Source organism: Schistocerca piceifrons, chromosome 2, assembly GCF_021461385.2.
Source record: "Schistocerca piceifrons isolate TAMUIC-IGC-003096 chromosome 2, iqSchPice1.1, whole genome shotgun sequence".
NCBI lineage: Eukaryota > Metazoa > Arthropoda > Insecta > Orthoptera > Acrididae > Schistocerca > Schistocerca piceifrons.
In genome coordinates, this window is record NC_060139.1 from 232,605,168 (window position 1) to 232,623,760 (window position 18,593).

General features: G+C 45.4%; 1 protein-coding gene across 1 annotated transcript in view; it reads left to right on the forward strand.

Moving 5' to 3' along the window:
* Positions 1 to 18,593, forward strand: part of LOC124776922 (apyrase-like) — a 163,079-nt gene that overhangs the window by 78,673 nt on the left and 65,813 nt on the right. Inside the window, exons 2-3 of the mRNA XM_047252136.1 lie at positions 7,703 to 7,900; positions 15,164 to 15,365. Coding sequence (XP_047108092.1) covers positions 7,703 to 7,900; positions 15,164 to 15,365 — 400 coding nt within the window. The remainder of the gene's footprint in view (positions 1 to 7,702; positions 7,901 to 15,163; positions 15,366 to 18,593) is intronic.

Sequence of the window (18,593 nt, forward strand, 5' to 3'; positions counted from 1 at the left end):
GTGTGGGCGCCATGCTTTGTTCGAGAAACATCAAAACGGTACTCCTTTCCATTCCACACACGAATCAACAGGTCCCTGTTTATTGAATCGACAGCTTCAAAAATTCGATATGTCAGCTCTTGAAGAGCAGCTGTCATAGGTGGGACAAAGACTCTGCCTTTTGCACATCTCCAACCGAGGAAATTGCAAGTTGTGGGATCTTGTGGCGTGGGAGGCAAAAGAATGAACTAGATCTTGTTCTCACCTCTTCCCGGCCAAAATTGTGTGATGTTGTTAAGGTAACGCCGCGCCTCAAGGTAAAAGTGAGGCGGGGCGCCGTCATGCATAAAAAAAGAAATCATTGGGATCTTCGTGAAGATGAAGAAACAAACAATTTTGCAGCAGGTCGAGGTATGACATTCTGTCACAGTTTCTTCCGCAAATAAGATAGGCGCAAGAAGTATTCAGTTTCTGTTTTCTGTGAGTCTATTTCATGTTCGACGACTATGAATCCGAGGAAAACAAAAGAAGGCCTAACAAAACTAAAATTGAAAGAACGAAAGTGGCAGTACGTTTCAGACTGGTTGTGTAAGATTAGTGAAGTTGACCGGAGAAAGAAATGATTAAATTCCTCGAATGGAATGTATGTGTGGCTCCATGCGCGGTGTGCGAAAGAATGTACACTCCTGGAAATGGAAAAAAGAACACATTGACACCGGTGTGTCAGACCCACCATACTTGCTCCGGACACTGCGAGAGGGCTGTACAAGCAATGATCACACGCACGGCACAGCGGACACACCAGGAACCGCGGTGTTGGCCGTCGAATGGCGCTAGCTGCGCAGCATTTGTGCACCGCCGCCGTCAGTGTCAGCCAGTTTGCCGTGGCATACGGAGCTCCATCGCAGTCTTTAACAATGGTATCATGCCGCGACAGCGTGGACGTGAACCGTATGTGCAGTTGACGGACTTTGAGCGAGGGCGTATAGTGGGCATGCGGGAGGCCGGGTGGACGTACCGCCGAATTGCTCAACACGTGGGGCGTGAGGTCTCCACAGTACATCGATGTTGTCGCCAGTGGTCGGCGGAAGGTGCACGTGCCCGTCGACCTGGGACCGGACCGCAGCGACGCACGGATGCACGCCAAGACCGTAGGATCCTACGCAGTGCCGTAGGGGACCGCACCGCCACTTCCCAGCAAATTAGGGACACTGTTGCTCCTGGGGTATCGGCGAGGACCATTCGCAACCGTCTCCATGAAGCTGGGCTACGGTCCCGCACACCGTTAGGCCATCTTCCGCTCACGCCCCAACATCGTGCAGCCCGCCTCCAGTGGTGTCGCGACAGGCGTGAATGGAGGGACGAATGGAGACGTGTCGTCTTCAGCGATGAGAGTCGCTTCTGCCTTGGTGCCAATGATGGTCGTATGCGTGTTTGGCGCCGTGCAGGTGAGCGCCACAATCAGGACTGCATACGACCGAGGCACACAGGGCCAACACCCGGCATCATGGTGTGGGGAGCGATCTCCTACACTGGCCGTACACCACTGGTGATCGTCGAGGGGACACTGAATAGTGCACGGTACATCCAAACCGTCATCGAACCCATCGTTCTACCATTCCTAGACCGGCAAGGGAACTTGCTGTTCCAACAGGACAATGCACGTCCGCATGTATCCCGTGCCACCCAACGTGCTCTAGAAGGTGTAAGTCAACTACCCTGGCCAGCAAGATCTCCGGATCTGTCCCCCATTGAGCATGTTTGGGACTGGATGAAGCGTCGTCTCACGCGGTCTGCACGTCCAGGACGAACGCTGGTCCAACTGAGGCGCCAGGTGGAAATGGCATGGCAAGCCGTTCCACAGGACTACATCCAGCATCTCTACGATCGTCTCCAAGGGAGAATAGAAGCCTGCATTGCTGCGAATGGTCGATATACACTGTACTAGTGCCGACATTGTGCATGCTCTGTTGCCTGTGTCTATGTGCCTGTGGTTCTGTCAGTGTGATCATGTGATGTATCTGACCCCAGGAATGTGTCAATAAAGTTTCCCCTTCCTGGGACAATGAATTCACGGTGTTCTTATTTCAATTTCCAGGAGTGTATATTTTGATAGCTGCAAGCCTGAAAAAACAGGTAATGTTGAAAAAAGGAGTCATATTTTACATATCGAACATGTAGCAAGGACTCAAATTTGTTTGCTAATTTCGTAAAAATTTAAAAAATGAGTCATACTTAATGTCTCCTTTTCTTGTTAAAGTTAAAAAAAAAAATTTGGTGTTACAGATTAGAAGACCTGCTTGTAAATTTTACCGCTTTACATCTCTCCGCCTATTGTGTTATAACTTTTAAATTGTATGATATTTTAGAAGATTTTGGCATATGTGTCTAAGAGAATGGTCTGCACATTTAAATAATATATATTAGATTTCAGCAAAACCATAAAAAGTTTAAAGTTGTACGATTTATGAAACTTTAATGCCTCGGGAAATCGAATATAGGGAACTGTCGGTTTCAGAAAATGACCATTTCTCTGTGACCATTGTTTAGGAACGAGCTTTCGGAGTCAAAACTTATTGAAACAACTGCTATTCTTCAATGACAATTGGAAATATTTAATCAGATTGTTGCTTCAAGCACACGTGCACAGATTGAGTAAATACGAGAAAGTGTTGAGGTTTGTCCCACTTGCAGCAGACTCATCACCACTGGCACCAAGTGCTTTGCATTTATAGCACCTAGTTATGAATTTTAATAAACAATACGATACATAACCTTCTATGTAGAACTGTACACTTAAACTATTCTGCGTGGCTTCTGGTTTACTTGCATGGACACGAACGAACTTTAAATACCAAACAGAAATTGTTCATCAGACGTTTATACAGAACGCTATTTCGTGTGTTTTACACAGATATTCCCAAACAACACAAATCTGATTTGTAGTACAGTCAGTATTTTCTAAGTGTGACACGTGTGAAATTGGTGTCTGCATTAGTTTGTGGTCTGTTCTCTGATATGAGAAGACACTCAAATGTAGGAACAAATTCAACTGTTGCAAATCTCAAACCCCATACGACGATTCTCGCACAAATGTTACGCGTTTGCTGGAAGCATGGAGGAGGGTAACTATAGCCACAGAGTGACACGTACAGTGTGTCTAAAACAACACCGACAAACCTTAGCGACAGGTTCCTTATACAGAAGTAAGTAAAAAAGTCTCGTTAACATGGGCCGTAACATGCATACCTTAAGAGGTATTAGCAATTGGTCACCTACGATACCAGAAAGCACATCTCTTCTTCTGCCCTGGCCGGTGTGGCCAAGCGGCTCTAGGCTCTTCAGTCCGGAACCTCGCGACCGCTACGGTCGCAGGTTCGAATCTTGCCTCGGGCATGGATGTGTGTGATATCCTTAGGTTAGTTAGGTTCAAGTACTTCTAAGCTCTAGGGGACTGATGACCTCAGATGTTAAGTCCCATAGTGCTCAGAGCCTCTTCTTCTGCAAAGTATTTGGTTTCCATACTTTGGGAGGAGGAAGTGTTGACCAAAACAAGAAAAAGTAGACATGGGGGCTAAAATCCATACGTTAAGAACTACGAGCACTTGTTCGTGTTCGCTAGTGTGAAACATCTCTCCCGTTTAACAAGTGCTCATAGCTCTTAATGTATGGACTTTAGACCCTTGTTTACTGGACATTTTTTACTTGTTTTGGTATAAGGAATCTGCCCCTAAAGTTTTTTTTTTTTTTGAGGGAGGGGGGAGGGGGAAGCGGGGGACACCGTGAATATCGGGTGGTTCCAAGATAACAACAGAATTTGTCGTAGGACTCGTTCTGGCGTGGCTGGCAGCGGGCGGGACCCACGAGAAATGTGGACCGTGCAACGAAATTGCGACGTCACACTAGCCGTCTTGTCCGCCGCACTTCGCGAACGCTAGGCTCCGTGCAGGTCCCAAGGGCAACCGGTATATAACAGACAAGGTACTCAGTAAAAGTCTGAACTTAGTCGTTTGCTATCGACAGCTTTCGCGAATTTAAAAGCGCAGGCAAAAATTATTAAACTTACCTGAAACAGTTGCTCGCTCCCGTCGGAGACCGCTGCTGTCAATTGTAAGACCTTAATGTCACGTGCTGTGATTTATGCGAGGCGGGATGCCTTTCTCGTGGGCCTCATGCTACCTCTCAGTTGTCGCGGGCTCTATATCTCTTAGGCTATGGCCAAATGTGGCGGTGAAAACTGTGCAACATAGTGCAGAGTCTTGCAGTGCAATTCTTAAGCGTTTTGCACACTAATAACCTCAGTTTGCTCTGAGCATATGGGACTTAACATCTGAGGTCATCAGTCCCCTAGAACTTAGAACTACTTAAACCCAACTAACCTAAGGACATCACACACACCGTAGCGGTCGCGCGGTTCCAGACTTACGCGCCTAGAACCGCTCGGCCACACCACTAATAACCCTCTTGCCTCTAGTAGACCAGTGGCTGGTGATACGTCGCATCCTCGCTACACCATACTCTCGTCTTCTCACTCGTCAACCTCCGAGCTGAATGGTCAGAATAACTGACTCCCAGGCGAGGGACGGGGGAGCATAGGTTCGATTCAACCCCTGGGTTTATCTGCTCAAGGCCTGGGTGTTGTATAGTCCTCATCGCCACTTCATCAGCACCGATAAGCAAGTGAAGCGGCCCCAAAAAGTCATGCACCAGGCCGCCAAACAACCGCAGATGGGGTCCCCCGGCCAGTGATGCCACACCGTCATTTCATTTAACTTTCACACTCAGTCTTGCTCCATAATTTAGTTCCAGGAATTACGTAATTTGACCTAGTACAGGTTCCATTCACCATAGAGAGTCATACACAGAACCGTTTTGGGCTGTCTGTCTACAACTGACAAAGGGAGGAAAAAAAATTTGGAAATTTGTGGTAAGATCTTATGGGACCAAACTGCTGAGGTCACTACTTACAGACTACTTAATCTAACTTAAACTCCACGCCCGGGTTCCCGGGTTCGATTCCCGGCGGGGTCAGGGATTTTCTCTGCCTCGTGATGGCTGGGTGTTGTGTGCTGTCCTTAGGTTAGTTAGGTTTAAGTAGTTCTAAGTTCTAGGGGACTGATGACCATAGATGTTAAGTCCCATAGTGCTCAGAGCAATTTTTTTTAACTTAAACTAACAACACACACACACACACACACACACACATGCCAGAGGGAGGACTCCGACGGGAGTAGCTCAAATGGTTTAAATGGCTGTAAGCGCTATGGGAGTTAACCATCTGAGGTCATTAGTCCCCTAGCCCTAGAACTACTTAAACCTCACTAACCTAAGGACATAACACACATCCATGCCCGAGGCAGGATTCGAACCTGCGACCGTAGCAGCAGCGGGGTTCCGGACTGAAGCGCTTAGAACCGCTCGGGCACAGCAGCCGGCACGGGAGAAGCCGCGCGAACCGTGACAGGACGCCCTAGACCTCGCGGCTACCCCGGGCGGCGAAAAGGGGACCACGACGTTCGGATCACAGATTTACATCAAACTCTGTACACTTTTAGTAGTTGATTAGGAAAACATAATGTGGAAGTAGTGAGGCGTATTACTTAGGCGATTTCGAGAAAATCGCAAGAGAATTTTTACGTATCAGTGATGCACCGGTATGTTGCAATCCTATGCACGAGATGGCATCGGTCGTGCAGTTAGCGTTCAAGCTCCACACTCAACACTACTCATTTCGTACATGTTGCATTTGAAAGGTAATATGATCAAAAGACAAGTGTAGCTGAACGAACGGTTATTAAATTTCCAATTTTATTTGCTTGTTATTGCTAATTTATATTATCACAACAAATAATATATTTGTAACTAGCGACAAGTAAGCGACAAAAACCGTAAAACTTTCCTTAAAATGAATGCCTTTAGCGATTTACGATAATTGCTTTCCACCTGGACGCTTCGATTTGCAGACACAGATTTCAAGGACGAGGGACATGCTTGGAAAGGCCAAGTCAAACATCGAAAAATAAAGGTGTAAGTAACTTTATTCAGTAATACAAAGAATAACACGATGCCAGAATATGAAGATAACGTACGATTAATTGTCGGATGTGGTTTCGACTCTACAAGTTGCATTAAGATTCTTGTCATACACAAAAAACGTGAATTGAAACGGCATTTTCTACATCGAATGAATGCAATTTTCCCGCATGCGCAAGAAGTCTCCAGAGTTTCTAAGGAAAAACAAAGTTCGCTGAAGTTTTGAAAAATTTCTCTTTCTTCCGCTAATTTGGGTGGAGCATGATACTTTCGTAAAGATCGGTGCCGAAAATTGGCGACGTAAGATTGACTGTATTGTAATAACACCTTCACGGGAAGCAATTTCGCGTTCGTTGCCAATCAAATATGAACAAGCCTGAAGGCGCTTGATAAAGATTTTAATTGCCTACAGAAAAGAAGTCGGCAGATATTTATAGTAATGAAATTTATAAAGGGTCAAATAACATTGGAAAGTCAATAAAATTTCATGTAAATACACGTGTATTTTCATCATATTACCTTCTAGATGTAACGTGTACAAAATAATATGAGTAGTGTAGAGTATGGAGCTTGAACGCTAACCTCATGACCGGTGCCAGGTCGTGCTCAGAGTCGCAACGCAACAGTACGTGATTTAAGCGTAAAACTTCTGTTGTGGTTTTGTCGATATCGCTTACGTAGTAAGCTTTAATACTTGCACATTTCGATGACGGTTTGGATGTACCGTGCACTATTCAGTGTCCCTTCGACGATCACCAGTGGTGTACGGCCAGTGTAGGAGATCGCTCCCCACACCATGATGCCGGGTGTTGGCCCTGTGTGCCTCGGTCGTATGCAGTCCTGATTGTGGCGCTCACCTGCACGGCGCCAAACACGCATACGACCATCATTGGCACCAAGGCAGAAGCGACTCTCATCGCTGAAGACGACACGTCTCCATTCGTCCCTCCATTCACGCCTGTCGCGACACCACTGGAGGCGGGCTGCACGATGTTGGGTCGTGAGCGGAAGACGGCCTAACGGTGTGCGGGACCGTAGCCCAGCTTCATGGAGACGGTTGCGAATGGTCCTCGCCGATACCCCAGGAGCAACAGTGTCCCTAATTTGCTGGGAAGTGGCGGTGCGGTCCCCTACGGCACTGCGTAGGATCCTACGGTCTTGGCGTGCATCCGTGCGTCGCTGCGGTCCGGTCCCAGGTCGACGGGCACGTGCACCTTCCGCCGACCACTGGCGACAACATCGATGTACTGTGGAGACCTCACGCCCCACGTGTTGAGCAATTCGGCGGTACGTCCACCCGGCCTCCCGCATGCCCACTATACGCCCTCGCTCAAAGTCCGTCAACTGCACATACGGTTCACGTCCACGCTGTCGCGGCATGCTACCAGTGTTAAAGACTGCGATGGAGCTCCGTATGCCACGGCAAACTGGCTGACACTGACGGTGGCGGTGCACAAATGCTGCGCAGCTAGCGCCATTCGACGGCCAACACCGCGGTTCCTGGTGTGTCCGCTGTGTCGTGCGTGTGATCATTGCTTGTACAGCCGTCTCGCAGTGTCCGGAGCAAGTATGGTGGGTCTGACACACCGGTGTCAATGTGTTCTTTTTTCCATTTCCAGGAGTGTATGTCGCTGGACTGTCGTGCTCGTCGTAGTTGTTTCCTCGCTGAGACGCTTCCCCTTTCCCACAGACGCTGGGCAACCACGAGTTCGACGACAAGATCGCCGGTCTGGTGCCCTTCCTGGACAACATCAACTTCCCGATGGTGGTGGCCAACCTGGACATATCGCAGGAGCCGCGCCTCACCGGCAAGTTCAACAAGTCCGTGGTGATCGAGAGGGGCGGCCGGCGCATCGGCATCGTCGGCTACATGCTCAGGAGCACCCCGGTGAGTGGACGCACACCATTTACTAGTAAACAGCCGTGAATGAACTCAGTCGCACCTGAATGGAAGTGGTAAAGTAACTGCCATGACCGCTGAAATCACTTAATCATATAGATAACCGGTTTTTGGCATTTCTCTGTTGCCATCTGTGGATCTGAAAAAGATGGGAATGAAAATGGCAGGATAAAGCAAAGTAACGTAACAGCACACATAATTCTATCCAAGATCTGTAATACATCGAATAACAACGAACCTATCTTTACAACACTGCACAGTCTTCTCCTTCAGTACAATAACTGGTGCTATGCAATGTATATCCGTGTTGATGTCGAGAGCTATTACTATATGTCGGCAAGTCAGTTTTAAAATAACGGCTATGCACACACATGATGTTGCACCGATTGCAAGTGCTGACATTCTCCACTACTTTACAACTAATAGATCCCAGCATAAACATTTTTAGTGATATATATCAGATCGCACAGTAGTGGTACATTACACTAAGGCTACTATCCCATACAATTACATACGCCTAAATTATTATCATAATATATAAGCCAAGTCAGTATTCTGCAGTTATAAAAAACTCTCTGTAAAATCGTGTCCAACATTCGAAAAAACATAATTTATACAAAAAACCTTTTTATACCATTTGTAATTTTTTTTTACATCTTATAAAAATTCTTAAAAATCCTAACCAAAGTTTGTCGTAAAGATTTTTGGTAAAAATGTTTCTTAACAATATAGTGATCTGGACACCGGCCGTGTTCTGTTACATGATGGTATTTTTGACATTAGCCATCTAGGTTGGATATCACGTGAATATGTTGTTCTAGCACGGACAGTGAGCTGGTAATGCTAGATCTGTGACTCACATTAAGAGCGATTTCAATCTCATAAGCTGTAATATTTCCGCAATCGTTATATTAAATATTGGAAGAATGTTCCGCTAAATAGTAAGTGATGAGACTGCACATAGGCGTGACGTGACGAAATTTCACCTAGACCTCGAGCAACAACACATAAACATCGCAACTGAGAAGGCCGTAGTCTGTTACGTGATGACATTTTTGACATTAGTCACCTAGGGTGAATATCACATGAACATATTGTTCTAGTACAGGCACTGAGCTGGTAATGCTAAATCTGGGGCTCACTTTAAGAGCGACTGCAATCCCGTATGCTGTAATAATTGTACAATCGTTATATTAAATATTGGAAGAGTGTTCAGCTAAATAGTAGGTGAAAAGATTGCACATAGGAGTGACGTGATGAAATTTCACGAAGGCCTCGATCGACAACACGTAAACATTGTAATTCATAACAAAATCGTAAACATTAAATAACTCCGTTGCTGATATATGTTCTGCGAATGTACAATATTCTTGTGATTCTTAAAGTTTTCCGGCGTACTGAATATTCTATGAGGTTTCGGGATTTCAGCCGGATCATGTTGGATACTTGCTACAATATTTCGGCTGGCAACTGTACACCCATCTTCAGGCGAGTGTCCGCCACAGTGGCGTTGTTGAGGAAGTGTACAGAGCTACGCGGTCCAGTCGCACTTCTTTAACCGCTGTCAGAAGGCTGAGTAACCACCTTTTGCAGCACGGATGTGCAGGAAGAAAGACAGTGAGATTCTGCACGGTACTAAGTTTCACCGCTGATGATCCATGGCGGTTACAGCCTGATCGTACCGGCCCCACAGATTCTTAACTGGATTTAATTCCAGGGGGTTCTGTGATCGTGGAAATAGGTAAATTCATACTGGGGGTCTTCGAACCACGTACGTAAACATCGAGCTGTTTAACACGCTGCATTGTCGTGCTGGTAGTTGGCGTTATGCTGAGGAAAAACAAAATTCCGAGGTTGACACGATCCTAAAGTATAAAAGCACACTTGCGTTGATCCATTCTGCCACCCAGAATGTCGACACCACCCAGGGAACGCCAAGAAAACAATCCCCTAAAACATAACGCTGCATCCTTCCGAAGACGGTTGCAGGGTCGTAGACGCCAAAGGGCATCTAAAATATGGTGCATAAAACGTGATTCATCTTAAAAGGCCATCTGCAGCCACTCAGTGGACGTCCAGTTGTGGTATTAGTGTGGAAATTCCAGATTTCGTCGCCGATGAACAGCAGGCAGCATGGGTGCACGGACCAGGCTCCTGCGGACGCCCTTACAGTGGAGGCCCCAACACATCAAAGTTCGCTGAACGGTCGTTGAGGAGACACTGCTGGTTCGTCTGGGCTGCTCAACAGTTGCATATCTATTCGCCCGTACAGATCTGCGTAGCAATCGGTCACCCCTGTCATCTTTGACCCGTGATGCACTACAGTTGCCTCGATGCCGGGTTTCGATAGCGACATTCTGTCATGCGCGGTGTACTTTCATCACGGCGGCACGCGAACTGTTTACAAACTTAACCGTTTCGGAAATGCTTCCACCCTTGGACCGAAAGCCAATGATCAGCCCTCCTAGAATTCGTATAAATCGCTTCCTTTCATCATCACGACAACGACTCCACTGCCCCCTCCCGCCCCCCTTTCAGCATACTTCTTCACATGTACTCCACTGCTAGTGTTGCCACCTGCCATCTGTGAGTGATTTAATTTGACTGGACTGTGTACTATTTGCGACAGATTGCAAAACGATTCTGCTGCCCCCAAAGTTCATCAAGTCTAAGGACGCAACAGCAAAATGGCTTCAAAAATGGTTCAAATGGCTCTAAGCTCTATGGGACTTAACATCTGAGGTTATCAGTCCCCTAGACTTAGAACTACTTAAACCTAACCTAAGGACATCACACACATCCATGCCCGAGGCAGGATTCGAACCTGCGACCGTAGCAGCCGCGTGGTTCCGGACAGCAAGATGGGGACGCGGTTGTACGGTGGCGTAGAAGCAACAGTTTTCTCTCGAGTTATATGAGAGTGGAACAGGGAAGAAATGGTGACGTAAAACTCAACTCACGATTTTCTCTAATGACATCCTAAAACTTATGGACAATCAGGTAGATGCAATATTTCTTGCCGGCCGGTTTGGCAGAGCGGTTCTAGACGCTTCAGTCCGGAACCGCGCTGCTGCTACGGTCGCAGGTTCGAATCCTGCCTAGGGCATGGATGTGTGTGATGTCCTTACGTTAGTTAGGTTTAAGTAGTTCTAAGTCTAGGGGACTGATGACCTCAATGTTAAGACCCATAGTGCTTAGAGCCATTTGAATCATTTGCAATATTTCTAGATTTCTGATAAAATTTACTCAGTTCCACACCAACTTTTGTTAGTGGAGCATGGGGTATGACAGGAAATTTGTGACTGCATTGCGACTTTCTCGGTAGTTACGACGCAGCATCATCAGAACGAGGTACACTTGGAAAAGGTCGGCTGTTACGGAAAGATTTCAGTTAGCTTACATCATGGTCAGGCAGAGATTCCGAATTCAGATCCTGGACTGTAAGGTTTACCCAGGATCAAATATATACTCATATCACAATTTACTAGTAATGAAGAGTAGGTTGAAGATTAAGAGATTAGTTATCAACAATTAATATGCAAAGAAGGGATGACGAGACGCGCTTAAAGTTTTAAAAGGCTGTAGATGCAGCAGTGAGGAATAGCTCACTAAGCAGTACAGTGGAAGAGGAATGGTCATCTCTAAAAAGGGCAGTCACAGAAGTTGGAGAGAAAACCATAGATACAATTAAGGTAACCATGGGCAACACAAAAAATACTTCAGCTGATCGATGAAAGAAGGAAGTACAAAAATTTGCAGGGAAATTCAGGAATACAGAAATACAGGTCGCTAAAGAATGAAATGAATAGGGAAATGCAGGGAAGCTGAGACGAAATGGCTGCATGAAAAATGTGAAGAAATGATTGACGGATGGACTGACTCAGCATACAGGAAAGTCAAAACGATCTTCGGTGAAATTAAAAGCAAAGCTAGTAACATTAAGAGCGCAACAGGAATTCCACTTTTAAATGCACAGGAGAGAGCGGACGGGTCGAAAGAGTATACTGAAGGCCTCTACGAGCGGAAAGATTTCTCTGGTGTGATAGAAGAAGAAACAGGAGTCGATTTAGAAGAGATAGAGGATCCAGTATTAGAATCAGAATTTAAGAGAGCTTTGGGGGACTTAAGATCAAATAAGGTAGAAGGGATAGATAACTTTCCATCAGAGTTTCTAAAATCATTGAGAGAAGTGGCAACGAAACGACTATTCACTTTGGTGTGCAGAATGTATGAGTCTGGTGACATGCCCTCTGACTTTCGGAGAAACATCATCCACACAATTGCGAAGACGGTAAGAGCTGACAAGTGCAAGAATTATCGCACAGTCAGCTTAAGAGCTCATGCATCCAAGTTGCTGACAAGAATAATATACAGAAGAATGAAAAAGAAAATTGACGATGTGTTAGATGACGTTTAGTTTGGTTTCAGGAAAGGCAAAGGCACCAGAGATGCAGTTCTGACATTGCGGCTGATAATGGAAGCAAGACTAAAGAAAAAACAAGAAACGATCATACGATTTGTCGATGTAGAAAAAGCGTTCGACTATGTAAAATGGCGCAAGATGTTCGAAATTCTGAGAAAAATAGGGGTAAGCTATAGGGGGAGACGGCAGTATAGAATACGTACAAGAGCCAAGAGGGAATAATAATTGTGAACGACTCAGAAGGAAGTGTTCGGATTAGAAAGGCTGTAAGACAGGGATTTAGTTTTTCATCCATATTGTTCAATCTGTGCGTTGAAGAAGCAATGATAGATATAAAACAAAGGTTTAAAATTCAAGGTGAAAAGATATCAGTGATACGATACGCTGATGACATTGCTGTCGTGAGTGAAAGTGAAGAAGAATTACATGATCTGCTGAATGTAATGAACAGTCTAATGAGTACAGAATATGGATTGAGAGTAAATCGAAGAAAGAGGAAAGTATTGAGAAGTAGCAGAAACGAGAAACTTAACATCAGAATTGATGGTCACGAAGTAGATGAAGTTAAGGAATTCTCAAATCTAGGGAGCAAGACAACCGATGACGGGCGGAGCAAGGAGGACATCAAAAGTAGACGAGCACTGGCAGAAGAGGCATTCCTGGTCGAGGGAAGTCAACTGGTATCTAACGTAGGCCTTAATTCGAGGAAGAATATACGTTTGGAGCACAGCATTGTATGGTAGTGAAACATGGACTGTGAGAAAAGAGAAACAGAAAAGAATCGAAGCATTTGAGATGTGGTGCTACAGACGAATGCTGAAAATTAGGTGGATTGATAAGGTCGAAGAGGAGTGGAATATGTGGAAAACACTGACAAGGAGAAGGGGCAGGACGATAGGACATCTGGTAAGACATAAGGGATGACTACATCTCATCGATACATATGCACATATTAGATAACTAGCAGTAAACCTACCCCATCGCCACCACGCCCACCGCCGATTCTTTAAAGAATCGATCTCCCACCTATAAAACTTTACAAATGAAGTAATGTGTTAAATATTTGATGTTAAGCATATAATACTTTATGGTTGAAGACGTAAAACTCTTTGTTGGTTTAGTTAGTTTCGGACTATCACCCATACACTGGTTATCGATGTTCGGGAGGATGAAATAATGGGAAATAGTAACAGCAATTCCGTTACAAACGATATAAATTTTTTGCCAAATGCATCATTAGTAGGGTATCTCAGATTTCTGTACAAATTATAATATCAATTATAAATACAGTCATCTTCATTTTTTGAACTCTGAAATCATAGGCCTAATATAGTTGTGTCACAGGAGAGATCCCAAGAGAGTTTTTAAATTTATGTATACATTTATACAACCGATATTGATCAACGTTGACATTTTGCTGAAAATTTAGTTTTTCTCTAAAATTATGTTGTGTAAAATGACAGATTTCAGCTTCAGTGTCATATGTGGATACGGTGTGCAAAATGGGTACCAAACTGGGTTATTGATAACGAAATAATAAATTAAAACGTCATGCTTGACGGTGAAGGTTTACCGCATGAAAAAGAACATTTAGTAAGCGATAAACTGTTCTCCTTTCACCAATTTGTGTGACTGTAAAAGCCGGCCGCTGTGGCCGAGCGGTTCTAGACGCTACAGTCTGGAACCGCGCGACCGCTACAGTCGCAGGTTCGCATCCTGCCTCGGGCATGGATGTGTGTGATGTCCTTAGGTTAGTTAGGTTTAAGTAGTTCTAAGTTCTAGGGGACTGATGACCTCAGAAGTTGAGTCCCATAGTGCTCAGAGCCATTTGTACCATTTTGTGACTGTAAGCAAAGTTCGAAATGATGTTTACAGTTCATTAGAGGTTGTTAAGTGCTCTCATTATAAAACACCGGATGAATATGTTCTGTGTAATTTGCGTGCCACGAATAATGTTGCCTCCTGATATATACACAGTTTCTCGCTTTAATACTGCACTTGGCCAACGTAAGATTAATACCTCTAAAGAGTGGATTATGGCGAAATTTTCAATTTTTTAATTCGGTCAATAATTACGTGAAGTAGTAAAAGTCAAATTATTGTTGCCTTGTAGCCATCTGATAACCTTTAAAAGATACCAGGTGATCGTTTTGCCGTTTAATATTATGCAGGGTGGTCCATTGATAGTGACCGGGCCAAATATCTCACGAAATAAGCATAAAACGAAAAAAACTACAAAGAACGAAACATGTCTAGCTTGAAGAGGTAAACCAGATGGCGCCATGGTTAGCCCGCTAGATGGCGCTGCCATAGGTCAAACGGATACAAACTGCGTTTTTTTTTAAAAATAGGAAACCCCATTTTTTATTACATATTCGTGTAGTACGTAAAGAAATATGAACGTTCTAGTTGGACCACTTTTTTGCTTTGTGATACATGGCGCTGTCATAGTCACAAACGTATAAGTACGTGCTATCATGTAACATTCCGTCAGTGCGGACGGTATTTGCTTCGTGTTACATTACCCGTGTTAAAATGGACCGTTTACCAATTGCGGAAAAGGTCGATATCGTGTTGATGTATGGCTACTGTGATCAAAGTGACCACAGGGCGTGTGCATGTATGCTGCTCGGTATCCTGGACGACATCATGCAAGTGTCCGGACCGTTCGCTGATAGTTACGTTATTTAAGGAAACGGGAAGTGTGTAGCCACATGTGAAACGTCAACCACGGCCTGCAACAAATTTCGTGAGATATTTGGACCGGTCACGATCAATGGACCACCCTGTAGATTATTGTCATATTATGAAGTTCTCTTCACCCACAGGACATTGCCAGCACGGAAAAGCTTATCTTTCTGGATGAAGCGGAAAGCCTGGCGGAGGAAGCCAAGCGACTGAAAGAGGACGGCGTCGATATCATCATCGGTCTGTCCCACAGTGGACTCGACGTGGATCGCCAAGTGGCCGCCAAGGTCGCAGACGTGGACATCATCGTGGGCGGACACTCCCACACGCTGCTCTACACAGGTGACTGACTGCAGGTGGCACTATGTGCTAGCCGCTACAGCGTTCTTACAGAAATAACAATGTCTTTAAAAATGAACGGTACATGTTACACAGTTTGCATACAACACCTTTCTCAGACATTTTTCGATTATACAATTGCAAGTACGAGGGTCGCTCCAAAAGAAATGCACACTATTTTTTTTAATCCATCTTTTATTCTACATGCTTGAAAGTTTTACAGTGTGTAGATACATCCTTTAGGAACAATATTTTCATTGCTCCACATTATTTCCATCCTTCTCAACTGCCTTACGCCATCTTGGAACCAGCGCCTGTACACCCGCACGGCAAAATTCTGGACCAACATGTTGGAGCCACTGTTTGGCAGCGTACACAAGGGAGTCATCATCTTCAAACATTGTTCCACGAAGAGAGTCTTTCAGTTTCCCAAAGAAATGATAGTCACATGGAGCCAGGTCAGGACTGTAAGGCGAGTGTTTCGGTGTTGTCCATCCAAGTTTTGTGATCGCTTCCATGGTTTTCTGACTAACACGTGGCCGTGCATTGTCGTGCAACAGCAAAACATCTTGCTTTTGCCGATGTGGTCGAACACGACTCAGTCGAGCTTGAAGTTTCTTCAGTGTCGTCACATATGCATCAGAATTTATGGTGGTTCCACTTGGCATGACGTCCACAAGCAATAGTCTTTCGGAATCGAAAAACACAGTGGCCATAACTTTTCCAGCAGAAGGTGTGGTTTTGAAGTTTTTTTTTCTTGGGTGAATTTGCATGATTCCACTCCACTGATTGCCTCTTCGTCTCTGGTGAAAAATGATGGAGCCATGTTTCATCACCTGTCACAATTCTTCCAAGAAATTCATCTCCACCATTCTCGTACTGTTCCAAAAGTTCGATGCATACTGTTTTTCTTGTTTCTTTGTGAGCCACTGTCAACATCCTGGGAACCCACCTGGTACAAACCTTTTTTAACGCCAACACTTTCGGTATTCTGCAAACACATCCTTCCCCTATCCCAACTTAGCGTGACAATTCGTTCATTGTGATACGTCTGTCAGCAGTCACCAATTCGTAAATTCTCTGCACATTGTCTGGAGAGTGTGCAGTACGAGGCCTGCCGCTGCGAGGACAATCCTCAATATTGCCGTGGCCGCTTTCATCACGTAACCTGCTTGCCCACCGACTAACTGTACTGCGATCGACAGCAGCATCTCCATACACCTTTGTCAACCTCTTGTGGATGTTTCCCACTGTCTCGTTTTCACAGCACAGGAATTCTATGATAGCAGGTTGATTCTGACGAACGTCAAGAGTGGCAGCCAAGCCGCGCGGGATTAGCCGAGCGGTCTCAGGCGCTGCAGTCATGGACTGTGCGGCTGGTCCCGGCGGAGGTTCGAGTCCTCCCTCGGGCATGGGCGTGTGTGTCTGTCCTTAGGATAATTTAGGTTAAGTAGTGTGTAATCTTATGGACTGATGACCTTAGCAGTTAAGTCCCATAAGATTTCACACACATTTGAACATTTTTTTGTAGCAGCCATCTTGAAGACATGCTGTGACGGCGCCACTCACGGGAACAGGTTGAACTAAGTTTGAAAATAAGCGGGTCAAAAATGGGTCAAATGGCTCTGAGCACTATGCGACTTAACTTCTGAGGGCATCAGTCGCCTAGAACTTAGAACTAATTAAACCTAACTAACCTAAAGACATCACATACATCCATACCCGAGGCAGGGTTCGAACCTGCGACCGCAGCGGTCGCTCGGCTCCAGACTGTAGCGCCTAGAACCGCACGGCCACTCCGGCCGGAAAAACAAGTGGGAAGGATGTATCCACACACTGTAAAACTTTCACACATGCAGAATGAATACTGTATTTTTCAAAAATAGTGTGCATTTCTTTTGGAGTGACCCTTGTACTTATACAGGGGCCTACCTGTGAAGAAATATACAGTGAGGTGACAAAAGACTTGGGCTACCTTCTAATAACGTGTCAGATTTCCTTTGCCCGGCCTAGCGCAGCAACTCGACATGGTATGGACTCAACAAGTCATTGGAGGTTCCCTGCAGAAAAAGTTTAGTCATGCTACGTCTATATCCGCCCATAACAGTGAAATTGTTGCCGGTGAAGGATTCTGTGTATGAACTGAGCTCCCGATTATGTCCCATAAATGTTCTATGGGACTCGTGTCAAGCTATCTGTGACGTCAGATCATTCGCTCTAATTGTCCAGAATGTTCTTCTTGTGGCCTGGTGACATTGCGCATTGTCATTCATAACAGTTCTTGTTTGGCTACAAGTAGTCGACAAGTGACCCAACATAACCATTTCCAGTCAATGATCGGTTGACTTAGACCAGAGGACCCTGTCCATTCCATGTAAACACAGCCCACGCAATTATGGAGTCACCACCAGCTTGCACAGAGCCTTCTTGACAACTTGGATCCACGGGTTCGTGCAGTCTGCGCCACACTCGAACCCTATCATTAGCTCTTACCAAATGAAATCGGGAGTCAGCTGACGAGGCTATGGTTCTCCAGTCGTGTAAGGTCCAACCGAAGCCCGGGAGACACGCTGGAGGCTATTGTGCTGTTAGGAAAGGCACTCGCGTCGGCCGTCTGCTGCCGCAGCCCAGTAACGCCAAATATCGCCGCACTGCCGTAACGTATATGTTCGTCGTACGTCCTACGTTGGTTTCTGCGCGGTGTTGCTTGTCTGTTAGCATTGACAACTCTACGCAAAAGCCGCTACTCTCGGTCTTTAAGAGAAGGCCGTCGGTTACTGCGTTGTCCGTAATGAGTGGTAATGCCTGAAATTCGGTATTCTCGGCACACACATGACACTGAGGTTGTCCGAACGCTGAATTCCCTAACGACTTTCGAAACGGAATGACCCATGCGTCTAGCACCAACTAACTTTCCATGTTCAAAGTATGTTAATTCCCGTCGTGAGACCATAATCACGAGCCGGCCGTTGTGGCCGAGCGGTTCTAGGCGCTTCAGTCTGGAACCACGCGACCGCTACGATCGCAGGTTCGAATCCTGCCTCGGGCATTGATGTGTGTGATGTCCTTAGGTTAGTTGGGTTTAAGTAGTTCTAATTTCTAGGGGACTGATGACCTCAGATATTAAGTCCCATAGTGCTCATAGCAATTTGAACCATTTTTGAACCATAAACAAGTAGGAAACCTTTTCGCCTTGATTACAAATGACAGCTTAGCCAATGCACTGTCCTT